This window comes from Acinonyx jubatus, chromosome B1, assembly GCF_027475565.1.
Source record: "Acinonyx jubatus isolate Ajub_Pintada_27869175 chromosome B1, VMU_Ajub_asm_v1.0, whole genome shotgun sequence".
Taxonomy (NCBI): domain Eukaryota; kingdom Metazoa; phylum Chordata; class Mammalia; order Carnivora; family Felidae; genus Acinonyx; species Acinonyx jubatus.
The window spans coordinates 138,780,565-138,797,312 of record NC_069382.1 but is presented as its reverse complement, the minus strand read 5'-3'; the positions used below and the strand labels follow the sequence as shown (position 1 = coordinate 138,797,312).

At 40.0% G+C, this 16,748-nt stretch overlaps 1 protein-coding gene across 2 annotated transcripts in view; it reads left to right on the top strand.

Annotated features, from left to right (window-relative positions):
* Positions 1 to 16,748, top strand: part of FRAS1 (Fraser extracellular matrix complex subunit 1) — a 420,203-nt gene that overhangs the window by 156,621 nt on the left and 246,834 nt on the right. For both annotated transcript variants that reach the window (XM_053217214.1, XM_027058965.2), the window contains exons 4-6: positions 3,509 to 3,601; positions 11,739 to 11,898; positions 14,472 to 14,605. In XM_053217214.1, the coding sequence (XP_053073189.1) occupies positions 3,509 to 3,601; positions 11,739 to 11,898; positions 14,472 to 14,605 (387 nt within the window). The remainder of the gene's footprint in view (positions 1 to 3,508; positions 3,602 to 11,738; positions 11,899 to 14,471; positions 14,606 to 16,748) is intronic.

Sequence of the window (16,748 nt, the reverse complement as noted above, 5' to 3'; positions counted from 1 at the left end):
GGAATAGATCCTGGATTAGGCTTTTCCATATCAATGGAGAGAAAGAATAAATATACAGTAAGGATTGGGCATTGAGGCTAACATGAATAGGAAAATGAGGCCATTTGGGAGCTGAATGACTTCAAGGGAAAAAAGTGTCGTTCTGCTGAAAGACTTGAGATGGTGGGAGTGAGGGTGAGAGAGAGATAAAGTCCCGAAGGTTCAGATTCAGAGAGTTGAAGGTTTCTGTTATAGAATAATTTGGAGTGTAGATAGGTCCCAAGGTCAACCATGACCATGTGGGGACTCAAGTGAAGCGGAGAGGAGGATTGTTTGAATTGAAGTGGTTAAGAATGTACAAGGATAGAATGCCAGTTTCATGGACATTGAAGTTGTCCAGAATTATATCTAGACATAGTGTAGGAAAGAAAATGCGACCTCGGAACCAAGTCTTTAGTGAGTGAGTATGAAAGAGTGATCAGAAAATTGGTGAATGATAGTAATAAAAAGAATGACATAATTGAAGACTGCGAAACTCTAAGGAGTTTCCTTCTGTGTAAAATGAGAGGGTTGGACCAAATGATCCAACCATAAGAAATTTCCTACTCCAGGATCATGTGAGTATATCATAGAGCACTTGGGTTCTTTATTTTAAGTAATGAAATAGATTATGGAGTGATAGAACTACAAGAGGCCTTTGGAATTCATTTAGTCAGACTTTCTCATTTTATAGACAAAGAAACAGACCTGTAGGGGTTTAGTCACTTGCTCAAAGACACAGAGCTAGCAAGTGGTCCAGCCATGACAATACTTTAGGCCCTGACTCATGACCGAATATAATTTCTACTCTACCATGTTGTTTTTAAGGTTTCCTTTGTGTTTCTCAGCAATATGTGTTGTCATTCAAATCTGCTGTGGTATACTTACATTAGTTCACGGCACAGGTTAATGAATCACCATTGTACCCTAAGTTATTATTATTAATAAATAACTTTTGTTACTCTCATCTTTTAAAAATGTTTAAAAGTCCTTTTACAATTTGTTTTACTCATAGATTGACTGGAAATAATCTATTGTCAATGGAAATTCTGATACATGTTTCCTCTTTTTCTGTCAATTTATCTATCTATCTATCCATCCATCCTATCCATACTTAACAGATTCTATATCCAGTTCCTATATCTATCTAGAATAGCTAGCTGGAGAGCTAGCTACCTAGGAATAAGGAGAAAGACAGAGACAGAAAAATATTGAGAAAAAGAGAACAGAGATATTTAGAACCTTAATTATTTAACCCAGTCCTGTGGGGACCAATCCTCTCCTCAGGATTTCTGGAGAATATATATGTATAGAGGAGGGCAATACCATGCAAGGGAACACCATATTACATGTGGGGTTTCGGCTGCAAGCCTCAATGCAGCTAATAATACTATTTACCTAATTAAATTGTGAGAATTATATATTGTGTATATACAAACATAATACATATATACACATACATACACACATATATGTATATGTATATGCACATACATGTATATGCTTACAAGAGTACCTGGCTATTCTAAGTACTCAGTTAAGTGTTAGCTATCTTTACCAAATGATCATCATAATTATTGTTGGTTGATTTTTGTAGATCCTATGCAAGTAATCTTGCCCAGAAACCCTAGCAATTTTCACTGATGTCTCTTGCGCATACAGTTACTTCCCACTGTTCCTCAATGCAAACGCTAGGTTTATGTGTTCCATGCAGCTCACAGCTCACAGGGCTATGCAAGGTTACATGGTCACGAAGCAAGAACTCTGTCTCTCCTTCTCTAAGTGCCCACATGCAAAATCTTTTGCTCTTCCTTTAGACCCAATCACCTCTTTTATGTTCTACCACAAGTTCAATAGTTAGACTCAAGCTGAGGCTCCCCACTGATGTTCACAAATAAATAATATATTATGAAATGAGTTTTGAGGGCCAGTCTGAAAAATCAGTTTTTATAGAAAACAAAACTAATTTCGGTGCATAAAATGGTCCTTGATTTTATCTGCCTTTCTTCCTTGCTCCCTGCTTCCATGTTAGAATATAAACAACACTTGGATTACCTTATTTTCTATCTGTGTGAAATTCTTAATGCAAATTAGGCTAATATGTTTTCTACAGTTTACTGTGAAAATCAGACAAGTGTAGTTTCCTTTTGGGTTCAGAGAGCACTGTTTTGAAAAGTCACTAATGTTGCATAGTATGAACAATTTTATAAAACCCCATATTGTATATTTTATCTCTTGTCAAGCGAATAGGAAGCATTTGGTGATCACTGTTGCTAGATAAAATTGTATTTATCTGTCTTGTGGATTAACAGTGGTAAAATCTTAGTCCCATTTCTCACCCACTCTTGTGGATGTAGTTACATAAAATTAGAATTCTCTTGTAGGTACATTTTTTTAAATGGAAGAAACCTCAAATATCAAAGAAACATTAATACACACGCATGCATACACACACACACACACACACACACACACACATATTTTCATTCTACTGGATGAATTCTTTGTAGACTTTTATTCTGTGGACAAGCTGTGATTTCCTGGCTAATGCAGGCTCTCTTACCATTTTTGGTCAAAATCACTCATTGCCCAGTCTGTCACTTCTTTAAGACTTGTTGAAATGCTAAGATTTCTAAGTGGAAAAGCAAGATGAGTCAGAGGATCACTGGGCCCCAAAGACAAACATATGCTCTTCGCTCCACAGTTTTAATAACGCTTGGATAGATGGAGTCTTCACAGTGGCAAATGGATGGTTAGTTAACATGACAACTTCCCAGGAGATCCCGGGATATCACGTGGTAGCCCGTTCCTTTGATTGTATCGCATCTCGATAGGAAACACTATTCGAATTACAGTAGCCCTGAAAAACAATGTAGATCTTTATTGGAGTCCAGGAACTCTAGCTGGCTCTCTGCAGTACACGTGATACCTTCACAACAATGCTGTTTCCTCTCTCAGCTTTGTCAGTCCCCTGCCCCATGTGCCTTGCTACTCTGTTCAGTAAAAGTGAACATCAGAACTTCATCCCCCTCCCCACCCCCCACCGGCTGCAGCAGGCCTCCACAGGTAGCTAGAAGACCTGCCAGTTCTGTGGCCACCCCACCCCCACCCTCATCCCAAGTCTTCTCTTCTCAGCAGAGGGAAACAAACTTTTCAGGGAGATACAGCTCTTCTCTCACCCCAACTTCTTTTCTTGTGTGACACTCAGATGGAACATTTCTAGCGAATAAAATTCTCCACTTCATTACATGTGAAGAGGTGTAGACAATTTTCAAGGAAATTGCTTTCACAGGGGGGTTCGTTTTAACTTTGAGAAAAGCTCATCTTGACAGAGAGAATCCTTTTTGTCAGTTTATTTGGTTTATCCCGTCTGTTGTCACCCATGGAAACTCATGAAATTTAGTGTATCTGAGATGACTTGGGGTCCCATGAGCCACTGTGAGTGTGTTTCCTGCTGCTGTTTTACACTGAGCTGTTTTTAAATGCTCAGGGAGAAGTGCTTCAAATAGCTGCCAACCAGTGCTGCCCTGAGTGTGTGTCGAGGACTTCCGGATCTTGCCATCATGAAAAGAAAATCTATGCGGTAAGTGTTTTCTGACCTCTGGTTGATTCTATGCCTGTAGATCATTGACAAGGGAAAGCTGAATGCTGAACTTGTGTTGACAAGAGAGGTTTTTTTCTTTGCCTGGGCTGTGGAGGACCTGAGGCCCATCTGACTTTCCATAGGCATTTGGGTTTCTTGAATAAAATTAAAATGGTTCTACTTATTTCATAGGTCCTATGTAAATATTTGTAGATTGAATTTGTGTCTATAAAGCGTAGTTCGACAATGTTGATTGAAGAAGTTGTGATGCTGAATAATGCAGTTACCACCTTGTCTCTGTATCACATATATTGTTTCCCTTTGATAATTACAAACAACCCTGAGTGAGTGAATAGGGCAGATCTTATTACTCCTGTATTGTAGATGAAAAAGTTGAATTGTGAAGAGCTTAAGGTACTTGCCCAATGTCTTACTAATAAGTGGTATAACCTGACCTAGAACCTGGGTTTTCTTACTCCTAATTCAAGGCTCTTTCAATTACGGTAAGGTTTCTACACTTCAGCACTATTGACATCTTAGGCTTTGTGGTGGGGCCGAACTATGCCTTGTAGGATATTTAGCAGGAAGGATATTTAGCAGCATTCCTGATTTTTACCCACTATATAGACGCTGGAAGCACCCCTAAGTCCTGACAACCAGACGTGTCTGCAGGCATGGACAAATTTCCCCTAAGGGACAAAATGCTCACCTACCCCCATTTAGAACCACAATACTAGAAATCAATCCTAAAGTTCTTTTATTATATTTTGTCATACCAGATCCTTTAGGATTAATTTATAGACATTAAGTACTGATTAAAAAGTACAATTGCAAGGTTTCTTATAGGACTTATGAAAATGGAATGGGTACAGTTCATCTTTACTTACACCTAAACGTTACCCTGAGGCAGTAGGTGATGTTGAATGTGGTAGAAAGAGGCTCTTTGCTTTTAATCCTCATCTTCCACCTGATACAAACCCCTCCCCAAGTTAATGCCTCTGCCCATTCAGGTTAGTGGGATTTGATATACCCACTCTAGGCTGCTATTCAGAGTGTGTACCTAAAACTCGGTGAGCATAGTGTACTTTCCCCGTGGGACAGGATCATCTCCCTTGAGCCACTGTCTCCTAATTACCTGAGGAAGCCACTCTTTCAGTTCTGCACAATGTGTGGCTGAAAGACACCCAAGCAGGATCTATGCTGGGAATGTCTTCATACCACATATCACCCTTTGCTGCTCAATTCAGTCTGCATTATGTGGAGTGGTGTAAACCTTGCTGCCGAAGGGGACCCCTGTGAAATGGAAAGTGCTGCAGAGCATAATGGTGGTGGAAGTAATGCCAGGTCATAATGATTTGAATAGGTGTGTGGTTCAAGGTCAAAAGCACCAAGCTGAATCTCGCAAATGAAGGAGCACCTAGTATCCAAAATAAGGTCAGGGGACAATCAGACGTCTCGAGTGAGTGAGGATACTAGGGACATGGAAAATCAGAATTCAATAAATCTTTGTAGTTTAATGACATTTATCATTTGTTCTCTTGTGTTATATTTTTGCACATGCACAATCTTCTTATCTTGGTTTAAGATGCTTGAGAACATTGACAGTATTTTCTGCATCTTTGTAGTGATCTTCCTTGCTTCCCACCTAACCAGGCACTTGACGCTAAACTTTTCGCAGAGTGCAGTAAACATCAATGGAGGATTCAAACAATGAACAAATTCCTTCTCCAACTTATCAATCTCCTTGTCCCAATGGCATGCTGGTCATTGACCAACGACCTATGTGGCTGGGTGGTTCTAGGACCACCGATCTGCTGATGGATTAGTTAAGAAATGAAATCCTCTTGTCCTCCAGCTTTCTCTGGAAGAGTTCAGAAAGCCCTCCTTCTTCCCCCCATCCCCCTACCCCATTCTGCTGTATTACATCACATGGAAAGCTCTAAACTGGGTAAGAACATATCCATGTGTCGTTTTCCCATATGCAACTTTCAAAACGTACTCCTCAGAAAATATTATATTTCTGGTACTTGATGTAAGTGAGAAAAAGCTGAATTTCAGGAACTCTATTTTGAAGGAAAAAAATCTCTAGTGGTCTACTTCTTCAAATAGAGATAGAATAATGATTTTTTTAAGCGGAGACAAAAAAAATTTCCTAATTTTAGTCTTAATAAGGTTAAAATGATCATGTTTCTTGCCTTTCTGCCCTTCTTTCCTCTCACTTTTTTCACTTCCCCTAGATTCTTGCCAAAGCCTTTTTAATATTATTTGTTTTCTTTTGTGGGTTAAATACTTGTCTGGGTTTGCTCCAACTCTCACCTTGTTGCTTGTATCACTAGGTTTTTTCCTGAATCTTAGAGGGGTTTGGGGTTTGTTTGTTTGTTTGTTTGTTTTTGACCCTTTCTGCTTGCTTAGGAAGCAGTCCAGAGCACTCCTTTCTCATGGAACAGCAATAATCTTCTCTTTAGCCTCTGGCTTGCATCCCAAGGGCAGGTCATGGAGATGCTCTCCCTGTAGCTACAAAATAGCCCGATATTTTAAGAACTTTAGAATGGTGATCCACGGTGAAAGCTTTCTCCTAAGAGAGGGCTTTACAAGAGTCTGTAGGAAGTGTGGCAGGAGGGGAATTAGTTGAAGTGATACTGTCTCAAGAGAATAGGGTTGAAGGAAGCAAAGGAAAGTCAAGGATGGGTCCAGCCCAGGGCAGCACGAGGAGGCCACCCTTTAATGAAACAGCCTCGCCTCACTCGAGGACCACCTTTGTTTGCAGGGTAAACAGCTTATTACACAACCAGCCTTCTAACAAGTCAGGACAAGTCCCGACATCTTCCCTGGAGTGAGGAAAACACATGAGCCATTTGGCTGACTCCAGGTTATTTGAGAGTCTTATACGGGCTTATTACAGCCAGCATTTGGGAGACTATTTCATCCATGACCTCCCGAAAGCTATCCCTTCAAATTAGTGTTTGGATCTCTGCCCAGCCTTGCCAACCATTCAGGGAGACGAGCCTGAAATATGTTTTCCTAAAGAGCATTGGAATGCTTTTCCCTGTTCTTTGCCCCACAAATTAGCTTGTGAAAGGGAGGGAAGAGGACCATTAATCCTCTCTCTTTCCCTTTTTTACTAATTGAATCCCATCACTAGATAATGTCAGGTCTGAGAAGATAGTGTGTGGAGATTCACCGAAAAAGTGGTGATGCCCTAGTGCCCACATTCGATTGAATAGAGGAGAGAGGTCTGCTCGCCTTGCCGTCTGTGACGCTAACAGTACTAATTTATGTGTGTGAAGGAAGAAATGAATATTGAATTCCGCAGCCTTGTTCTCTTCAAAGTAGAGGATGTAATTATAATATGCACTGAACATTCCCAGATAGTTAGTATTCTGGATCTATAACTTCATAACAGGAACAAATTATACAAAGAAAAATTATTTTATTGTTCCGTCAGTAAGCCAGGCAAATACTTTATGACCTTATCTTTCCTTTGGACTTATGTCAACAGCCAGGCCGACTTATTAGTTGGCTATGCAAAAGAATATATTTAAGATGTTGTCTGCAGAATGCACTTTTGTCCCATGTCAAAATCTCATATTTTCAAAAGGTATTAATGAGGTTAAGATGACACAGCTAAAACCAGATCTGGGGGCATTGCTTTGTGTATCTATTATTCCTTGACTTTACAAAGCTCTCTTTGCTGCCACAGTGTTTATAAAAAGTGAGGCTTTTGTAAATGGGTATAGAGAACACTAGGAAATTATATATAAATGTATATATATATGTAAAATTCTATAATTATAATTATATTGTATTATATTATAATTATAATGTATATATGTATATATCAGCATGTGCCAAGCCCCTTTATCTCTAATCTGCCTCTGCTCAGGGCGACGTCACTGTTTTAGCTATAGGTGTAGGAGAGGAAAATGGAGTGGACTTATGTGACTTTTTCCCAAGAGAGATGTGGGAGCAATTTGTCTTCATCACTCTGTGCACTTTGTTATTTTTTTAAATGCTTATTTATTTTAAGAGAGAGCACAAGCAGGGGAGGGGCAGAGAGAGAGGGAGAGAGAATCCCAAGCAGGTTCCACACTGTTAGCCCAGAATCTGACGCAGGGCTCCAACTCAAGAACCATAAGATCATGACCTGAGCTGAAACCAAGAGTTGGTCGCTTAACGGACTGAGCCACCCAGGCTCCCCTCCCGCCCTCCCTTTTTTAAAAAAATGTTTATTTATTTTGAGAGAGAGAGAGAGAGAGAGAGAGAGCGCACAAGCAGGGGAGGGGCAGAGAGAGGAGAGAGAGAAACTGTGCCCTTTGGATCACCCTAAGGATCTTCTTCTGTGGCTTTGACACCAAGCATTGGAGATTCCCCACCAAGTGTTTGCTGTTATTCCCATAATTTTCAAGCTTATTGTGAAGGGAGAATCCCCTGCCTCGTTTTATGTCTCTTGAGTTAGATAATAGATGCACATCATCAGAGAGCTTGAAGGTACTGAAGAGATTAGCTAACACAACCCTCTCATTTTACAGATGAAAAAATGTGGTGATTGACAGGTTGTTATTGTAATTAATTTTTGTGGTCTCTGTGTGAAAGGTCGTGTGATTGCAAATGTTTAAGAAACAACTGTTAGTGTTTCTTAGTAGCAACAGAACAAGCTCTTATTTTAATGAAGTGAAATGTCAAGATGTTTAGAAGCAATCTTCTGACTTTTAATAGATAAAGAAGTTCACTTCAAGCTGTTTTATATGCAGCCTTCACATTTTAGTTTATTTAAGACATATAAATGATTCATTCGATATTTTAAACAGTAATTTGCCTTCTGACAACAAAAGTAAAAATATATTTATGGTGAAAATTGGAAAATAAAAAAGTGTATAAGCAGAAAAAACATCATTGGTAATTCTCAAGCTATGAAAATCACTGTCGGTGTTCTCTCAGTTTTTTGGAGAGGAGGTAGCAGGGGAGATGGATAGATAGAGATATATGTTCTTACGTAATTATAATTATACTGTGTGTACAGTTTATGTCTTACTTTTTAAATATAACGTGTTGTGTATAGTTCCCTGGCACACCTTGGAGAACATGATTTCCTATTGTTAGGGATTTGTATAGCTTCTAATTTTCATGATCATATTTCCAACTTTGGTACATAAAGAACAATGAAATGGAATTCCTTATATTTAAACATTTTGTGTGTTGTTGATCATTTTCTTCAGATAACTTCTTTTAAGTGAAATTAGTAGGTCAAAGCATCTAAAGATTTTTTAAAATTTGTCTTAATGTTTATTTATTTTTGAGAGAGAGAGACAGAGTGCGAGCAGGGGAGGGGCAGAGAGAGAGGGAGACAGAATCCAAAGCAGGCTCCAGGCTCTGAGCTCTAGAAGCTGTCAGTACAGATCCTGATGCAGGGTTCAAAATCACGGAGTGTGAGATCATGTCCTGAGCCGAAGTCAGACGTTTAACCGACCGAGCCACCCAGGCAAAGCATCTAAAGGTTTTGATTATTGAAGCTGTGACATCTGTGATCATTAAAATTCAATTTTAAGTTGTCTGTGTCTAATGAGAAATCCAGTGGGAATATCACGGCTCGTGCCGCCTTTCTTCAGGTGTGATTACCCTGGGTAGGCCCCACCTGGCTGAATATTCCAGGTGCTGTGGTGAGGGAAAGCTCTGTGAAGGAGAAAATGCCATTCCACTGCTGTTTCACCAACACTAGTATGAATTTTAAACTCTTCCCATATCTGATATTAAGAAATATTATCCAATTTTACTTTAATTAATATTTCTTTGCAATTTATAGCATTAAATATTCTATAAGCTTGTTTTCTGTTGTTTTTTTTCTTACTGCTTGGAAATGACTTTATATAATAGAGTTTAGTTCTAATTAATATAATTTCCAATTTTTATCAGCTTGCCGTTTGCCTTTTGACTTTGTTTATAATGTATTTTTGACAGACTTTAAAAATTTTAATTCATTAGAGGGGCGACTGGGTGGCTCAGTTGGTTAAGCATCTGACTTCGGCTCACGTCATGATCTCATGGTTCGTGGGTTCGAGCCTTGCATCGGGCTCTGTGCTGACAGCTCAGAGCCTGGATCTTGCTTTGGGTTCTGTGTCTCCCTCTCTCTCTGACCCTCCACTGCTTGTGCACACACACACTCTCTCTTTCTCAAAAATAAATAAACTTAAAAAAATAAAGTTTTAACTCATTAGAACCTATCAGTTTTTCTCTTACAGTTTCTTTCTTTGCTTTTATGCTTAGGCTTTTCAAAGTATAAAGGTCATTTGCCCCCTATCTTTTATTAGTTAATAGTTTATTAGCAAGTTGTGGGCTCGCCCGTTTATATGCTGTACTAAATTTGAAATTTTATATTTAATTATAGCAGAAATAAAAATTGGTGGTAGAGGACTTGGCCTTGATATTTATGTCCATTTCTATGGTCACAGATGGCACACGGGTGTGAAAAGGAGGAGGAAGGCTGTGAGCTCAACACAGTGGAAAGAGAGGAGAGGATTGAGCACCGTCTACCTGCCACCCTTCCTCTCCCTTGCCTGCTCTTTAAAAAACTACCTCATATAATCCTTATAGTAACCCAGTGAAGGGGATGTTGTCATACCATTTCAGTTTTTCAGACCAGAAAGCTGAGATTTAGAAAGATTAAGTCACTCACCCACAGTTCCTAAGGCAGGGAGGGCTGAGCTGGGAGCTTCCAAGGAAACACTTGATTCATCTGACTCAGTGCATACTTGCATTATTGTTCTCTTGTGCTCCAGTAAGTCCATCTAGAAGAAAGTAATCTTCGTGACAGTAAGGTGAGGACTCGGTTCCCAAATAATTGGATGACTGTGAGTGCCTATTACTATCATTATAATAATAGCACAGGTTATTAGTAACGTCAGACGTGGCTTGCTTGCAACCTGGCTGTAATTTGCAGAATAAAGGGGTACTGACTTGTTTAGGTAAGACAGAGTTCTTTTGTGTTTGGGAATGCTGAATAACTATTCTGGATGCTAGCTTGAGAAGCAAGGGGACATTTATTATCTATGCTTCTCAGTCGCACAGTTGTAATCCCCAGATTATATTTAGGTGATTGAGCACCTGGAATGTGTGATGTTTTTAGTAGAAATCTATACATGATTTGTGCTGGATCAGTTATCATCATATGTTGCATTTAATAGAGGCAAAGGAAATCAGTCTCCAAATATTTAAGAAAATGTTATAGGAGGAAAATTTCATTCATTAAACTTATCTCCCCCTCCCCCCCCACACACATCTTGTAAAAGGCCACCATTATTCCATTCTGCCATATTTTGACAGCTACTTTCCCAGGCAATCAACATATTTGTAGCTTTTTATATTCAGTGTTCACCACCCCCAATCTGCATCATATCTGAGGGGGGCTCATTTAAATATTTTTGGTACTCAGTAAGTCATAGAACTCAAAACAGGGATCTGTTAGATCACTGATACAGTGCTAGCTTTGGGAACATCATATCCCAACCTGAAGTGGATTAGCAGCATTCTGTGTATGTAGATGGGCTCAGAGTTGGCTCTGTAGTTTGTGGAAGAGCTGGCTGAAGCAGATGCCTCTTGCTGGCTGTCGTATTTCCCCAGGACCTAAAGATTATTGGAGCAGGAGAGAGGCAGAGGGGGACAGGGAGGAGGAAGGATAGGAAAAGAGGAATATGGGAACTAATCAGGGTTTTAAAAAATAAAGGCAAAAAAAGAGAAAGAAAGAGAGAGAGAAAGAGGAACAGAGTGAGAGCTATTGAAAATAATAGGACCATTATAAAGAATTCAGTAAATATATGTATGTATATGTGTGTATATTTTACTTTAGACTTTATAGAATTTTTTAAATGACTGGGGTTAGGGTACCTTTTATTTTCTTTTTGTGTATTTCTGAAATTTTCAAATATAAATCTTAGGGATACTAAAAAGAAAAGAAAATTCAGGTTTTTAATTGGTCTCTGGCTTGGAACATTATAAATCCTGGTCTTAACCTTGTAAGCCTAGAGCCTTCTTCCATCTCTCCTGAGCACCGTCCTTCATTTGTGTAAGAGGTTTGCTTCTGTCTGGTCAGATGAAAGCTATATTCTGACAATAACCTTCTTATTCTTTTTTCCCCTCACGCCAGCATGGGACAGAGTGGGCCTCCTCCCCGTGCAGTGTGTGCTCGTGTACGCATGGGGAAGTCCGATGCATGCCCCAGCCATGCCCACCGCTGTTGTGCACACAGCAGGAGCTGGAATTCATCCCCGAAGGGAGCTGCTGCCCAGTCTGTGTGGGCCCTGGGAGTGAGTATGAACTTCTGGAAAGAAACCCTCTTTGCCTTTGAGGTTTACGTGGTGACATCCCAACTTTTTCTTGCTCAGTGTGGCTCAAAGACCCCTAACCCGGTTCTTTACTGGAACCAAGTTGGATCCTTACACTTGGCAGAAGCAATGTTGTGGAGAGTGAGGCCGGAACTGATCTCCAAGCTCCATTCCAGATTTGGGATTCTGCAAGTTTCTGATTTATTTATTTTGTGCTGGCCAGATGCATCCCTCTGCATCCGCAGCTCCCAAAAAGGAAAAAGAGGAGGGACGAGATTCTCTGATATGATTCCATAAGGGCCAACGCAGTTCCTCCTGCCTCTTGGCAGAGAGAAGAATGAACAAATCACTTCTCCATGTAGCATCACTAGCGCTAATTCTGCTGGCTGGTCTTTGAAATGACATAACATCTTTCTCCAAGACACACAGAGCAAGAAGCCGGTAACTTATTTGTCTCTATGGCACCTTCACTGTGGAGAATATGCCTGCCTACAGACCGAGGGCCCCCCGTTCAGCAAGCCAGGGGCACATTTCCAGGTCCTTACCTTGGAGTCCGTGCTTGGTCCAAGTCCTCCTTTTATTACAGTTTAGGACTATATGTCGCTCCCATTTTTATAAATAAATAGTGTATACTTCACGACAAATACAAATTATTGTCATCACTGCATTACATCCTCTCCTGGCATATGATTACAAAAATTATTCTTTTATTTAATAATACCTGGAAGCTACACTCTTATTTTTGCCTTTTCCCTTTGAAAAGACCCTGGTTTCTTTCTCATCCCCTGTTACTCCATTCCTGGCAATCCGTTACTCTGGAGAACCATTACAGGGATTAAAAAGTATGCTTAGGAAATGATGAAAGTACAATGCTTGCCTCACACATTTCAGATGTATTCCACCAGAAGAGGACTGACAGCTAGCTGCTTTGGGCCAAATAACCCTGCAAGTAAAAATACTTGAACAACAGAGTTTGTGGGTGGTGAGTAGGCTGGCTGAGTTTGTGGGATCCTTTCTTATGCTTTAAGAGGCTTTCTTCTTGGCCTCCATGAGAAAGACATATTGGAAGCTTTTTGCCTGGAGAGACTGGAGGATCAGCCAGGGCCAACTTCATAATTTGCTAGGTGCAAAATGAAAATACAGGGCCCCTTGTTCAAAAGGCAGTAGGTCTTTCTTCTGTGGTCTTTCTCAACTGTCAAGTTTTTAATTTGCGATTTAATGTCCTACTCCTTCAGGCGTGGGGATACTTCCCGGGCGGGTGGAGACCTTACAGGCACCCCAAGGCCACATCCTGCTACTTGGTGCGTAGGGCTCATGTACTCCCCTAGCACCCGCATCCAGGTCCCTGCTGTGGGTGCAAGATGGCAGTGTTCACAGTGATGTCGGGGTCCAGGAATGAACAGTCAAGAAAGAATTCTTGAGACATATTTGGTGCAAAAAATGTGGTTTTATTAAAACACAGGGACAGGATCTGTGGGCACAAAGAACTGCGCTGGGGTTGTGAGGAGTGACTGATTGTATACTTTCATTGGAAGGGGGTTGGGGATAGCATAAGTCTCTAAGCAATTTGGAAGCAAGGTTTCCAGGACTTTGAGGAGCTAGCTGCTGTTAGGATCATTTACTACTGTCTAGTAAAACCTTAGACATGAGGTCCTTCAGATGTATATCAGTGGGCCATATGCTTGGAGGATGATTACTAACATATATCTTGGTTGGGGTGGTAGAGGTAAAGGAAGTTTCTAAAGGGATTTTTATAAGTTTAAGAAGACTTATAGGATCCTGGAGGTCGGGCTAATGTCAAACTAAGGTTGCCTTTTGCCCTTAACAAAGCATTAATATCAAGGCAGCTGAGTTCCTAGAGGAAGGTCACCCTGTCTTAAGTACTTGTCAATGGGCTGCGGAGGAAATTTAATCTTTTCTTACATTTCTTTTGCCTTTGTTCTCCGCATCAACTGAGTGTGATTTTGGGAGCAAGTGGCTGAGAATCCATCTCAGGAAGGCAAGGGGGTAGTGGAATGCAGGACCATGCATCAGCTGAGGCTCCCTAGCACATGTTACGTTGTCTCACCAGACTTCACTTACAAAACTTAGGAAGTTATTAAGAACTCCATACCGTGACTGCAGAGTTTTTTTTCTTTAAAGTTTGTTTATTTATTTTGAAAGAGAGACACAGAGAGAGAAAGGGAGGGGCAGAAAGAGAGGGACATATATCTATATCTATCTATCTCTATCTCTATCTCTATATATCTAATCTATATCTATCTATATCTATATCATCATCTATATATAATATCAAGCAGGCTCCCCAGGGTGAATCCCGACATGGGGCTCCAACTCACAAACCTTGAGATCCTGACCTGAGCCAAAATCAAGAGTAAGGCACATAACTGACTGAGCCACCCAGGTGCCCCTGACTGCAGAGTTTTAATCCCCAAGTCTGAGCGCCCCCAACCACAGGGCCCTGTGTGACTATACTGGCTACACACCCATGCAGTCAGCCCTGGGATCAGCAAGTACAATCCCCCCAGTAATCCTTATTTTTTCTGACCTTCCAGAACCTTGTTCCTATGAAGGCCGTGTATTCCAGGATGGAGAAGACTGGCCACTGAGTCGGTGTGCTAAATGTGTGTGTAGAAATGGGGTCGCCCAGTGCTTCACAGCTCAGTGTCAACCTCTGTTTTGTAACCAGGTAAGGAAGACAGCCTCTAAATGGATCCTTCATAGACTATTAACTTCAGTGTTCAGGAATTTGAGCCTCTTCTGAGTTTGTCAGGCAGGCCTCAAAAGTACTAGGAAAAAGAAGCAAAGGCAGTTTTGTTTTCCTTATACTTTTGGAGACCACCCTTGAGATGTTTCTTTTACTGTTAGAAGCTATAGATAGGTCTAATTATCAGCCATTTAGGCTAATCTTTACATAATGAAAGTGAGCCTTGAGGGTACCTACAAAGAAGGCAGTTGCAGATGTTGCAAAAATGTTAAGCTAAACATCTGGAAAAGCCAGTAATACAACCAGGTATTGTGTCTCAGTGCATAGGTATAGTCTTGCTTTTAAAGACATATGCATGTCTTTGAACATGATTATCCAGATGTGTACTTTTTAATTCTTATAAGGTAATGATTCAAGCTATTCAAATCTTCTCTGGGAAGCTTTAAAAAATGGTGGGATTTTGTTCTTCATTTAAAGTTCATCTGATTTTCAAAACATTAGACTCTTCACACAAATTTAGAAGAGAAAATCAATGGCAAATAAATGTGGTATACATGGTATTTTATAGTTTTTACTCTTCCAGAGGCTCCTATGGATGTTCCTTGGCAGTTGACAGATAACCATGAAAGGAGTTTGCCTCCATTTGAAAAACAGCTCATTTTTGATCTAAGGAAAAGCTGGAAGCCAACATTCAGTTGATACAGAGCAGTACTTTGTGTCAAATAAAACAAAATCAATAACATGGCATATTGTGACAATTGGGCAATATTTTTAAAGGCAGACAAAAGGCAATTAGACAAGAAATGCTAAATGCCAAATAAAGGGAAAATGTATCTAATTGAAAGACTAGATTGTATTACCCACCCTACCACAACCACCATGCTGGTGTCACATCTCCCAATTCATCACAAAGTCTTCTCCCAGTGCTGAGATTACAAATGAGCTTCTCTGTAGAGTTGCACAATATCTCACATTCAGAGGACGCTGTAGTGTTGGGGCATTTTGATTTAGCACTTTCCAGGATTCAGTTCCCTTGTGTATGAAGGGTAATTAAGCAGTTTGCCACCATTGCAATAAGGAAAGTGGGAGGAGGCATGGAGGAAACACCACATTGTGAGCCTTCTGCTTTACATCTTTGAAACCTTAATGGACTGCATGTTAGGGGGATAGATATTGGAATAACTGAAAGTGCTAGTTCCCATTTTTAAAAACATTAAACACAAACTCTAGCTTCAAACACTGCACTCACATATAGTTTGCACTGATATACATAATTAATTTAAAAAGATGAAATTTGGTACCATACTTTAGAGCTAGCTGTTATACAAGCATTCTGGAGTCTTAAAAATAGGTTGATTTTAATCACTCTTGTATCATTAAGTTTGTATTTTTGCCATCACATACTTTAGAAAAACAACTCTCAGATTATTTAGAAATATTTTTCTTGATTTAATATCATTATTAAATATGAGATGTTCTGATGATATAAAGGGGCATTATAAAATTTAGGCTTTTGATGGTAACATCATCACCACTGTCTACCTTCTACCATCATCGTTGTCATCACCATCACCACAGTTTTGGCATTTATTATGTGCCAGTCGTTAATTTTAAGGGCTTTGTAGTTCTCATAAAAACCTGATTAAGTAAGAACCATTATTATCATCCCCTCTTGCTGGTAGATAAAACTGAGATATGGAGAGCTTAAGTGACTTGCGTAAGGTACCACAGTTAGGAAGTAGCAGTGCTTCTAACCTAGTCAATTCTGCATCACAAATTCAACAGACCACACTCGTCTCATATTTTTTTTCAATGTTTATTTATTTTTGAGAGAGAGAGAGAAAGGGTGAGTGGTGGAGGGGCAGTGAGAGAGGGGGACAGAGGATCTGAAGTAGGCTCCGTGTTGACAGCAGTGAGCCCAATGCAAGTCTCGAACTCACAAACTGTGAGATCATGGGTCCTGAGCCAAAGATGGATGCTCAGCTGACTAAACCTCCCAGGTGCCCCACCTGACTCATATTTTTAACCATTATACTATATGGCCTTCCAAAATGTTGAGTTATATAACATTTATGTATAGTAATAATCACAATAACAATAGTCACTAACAGACTTGAACATGATT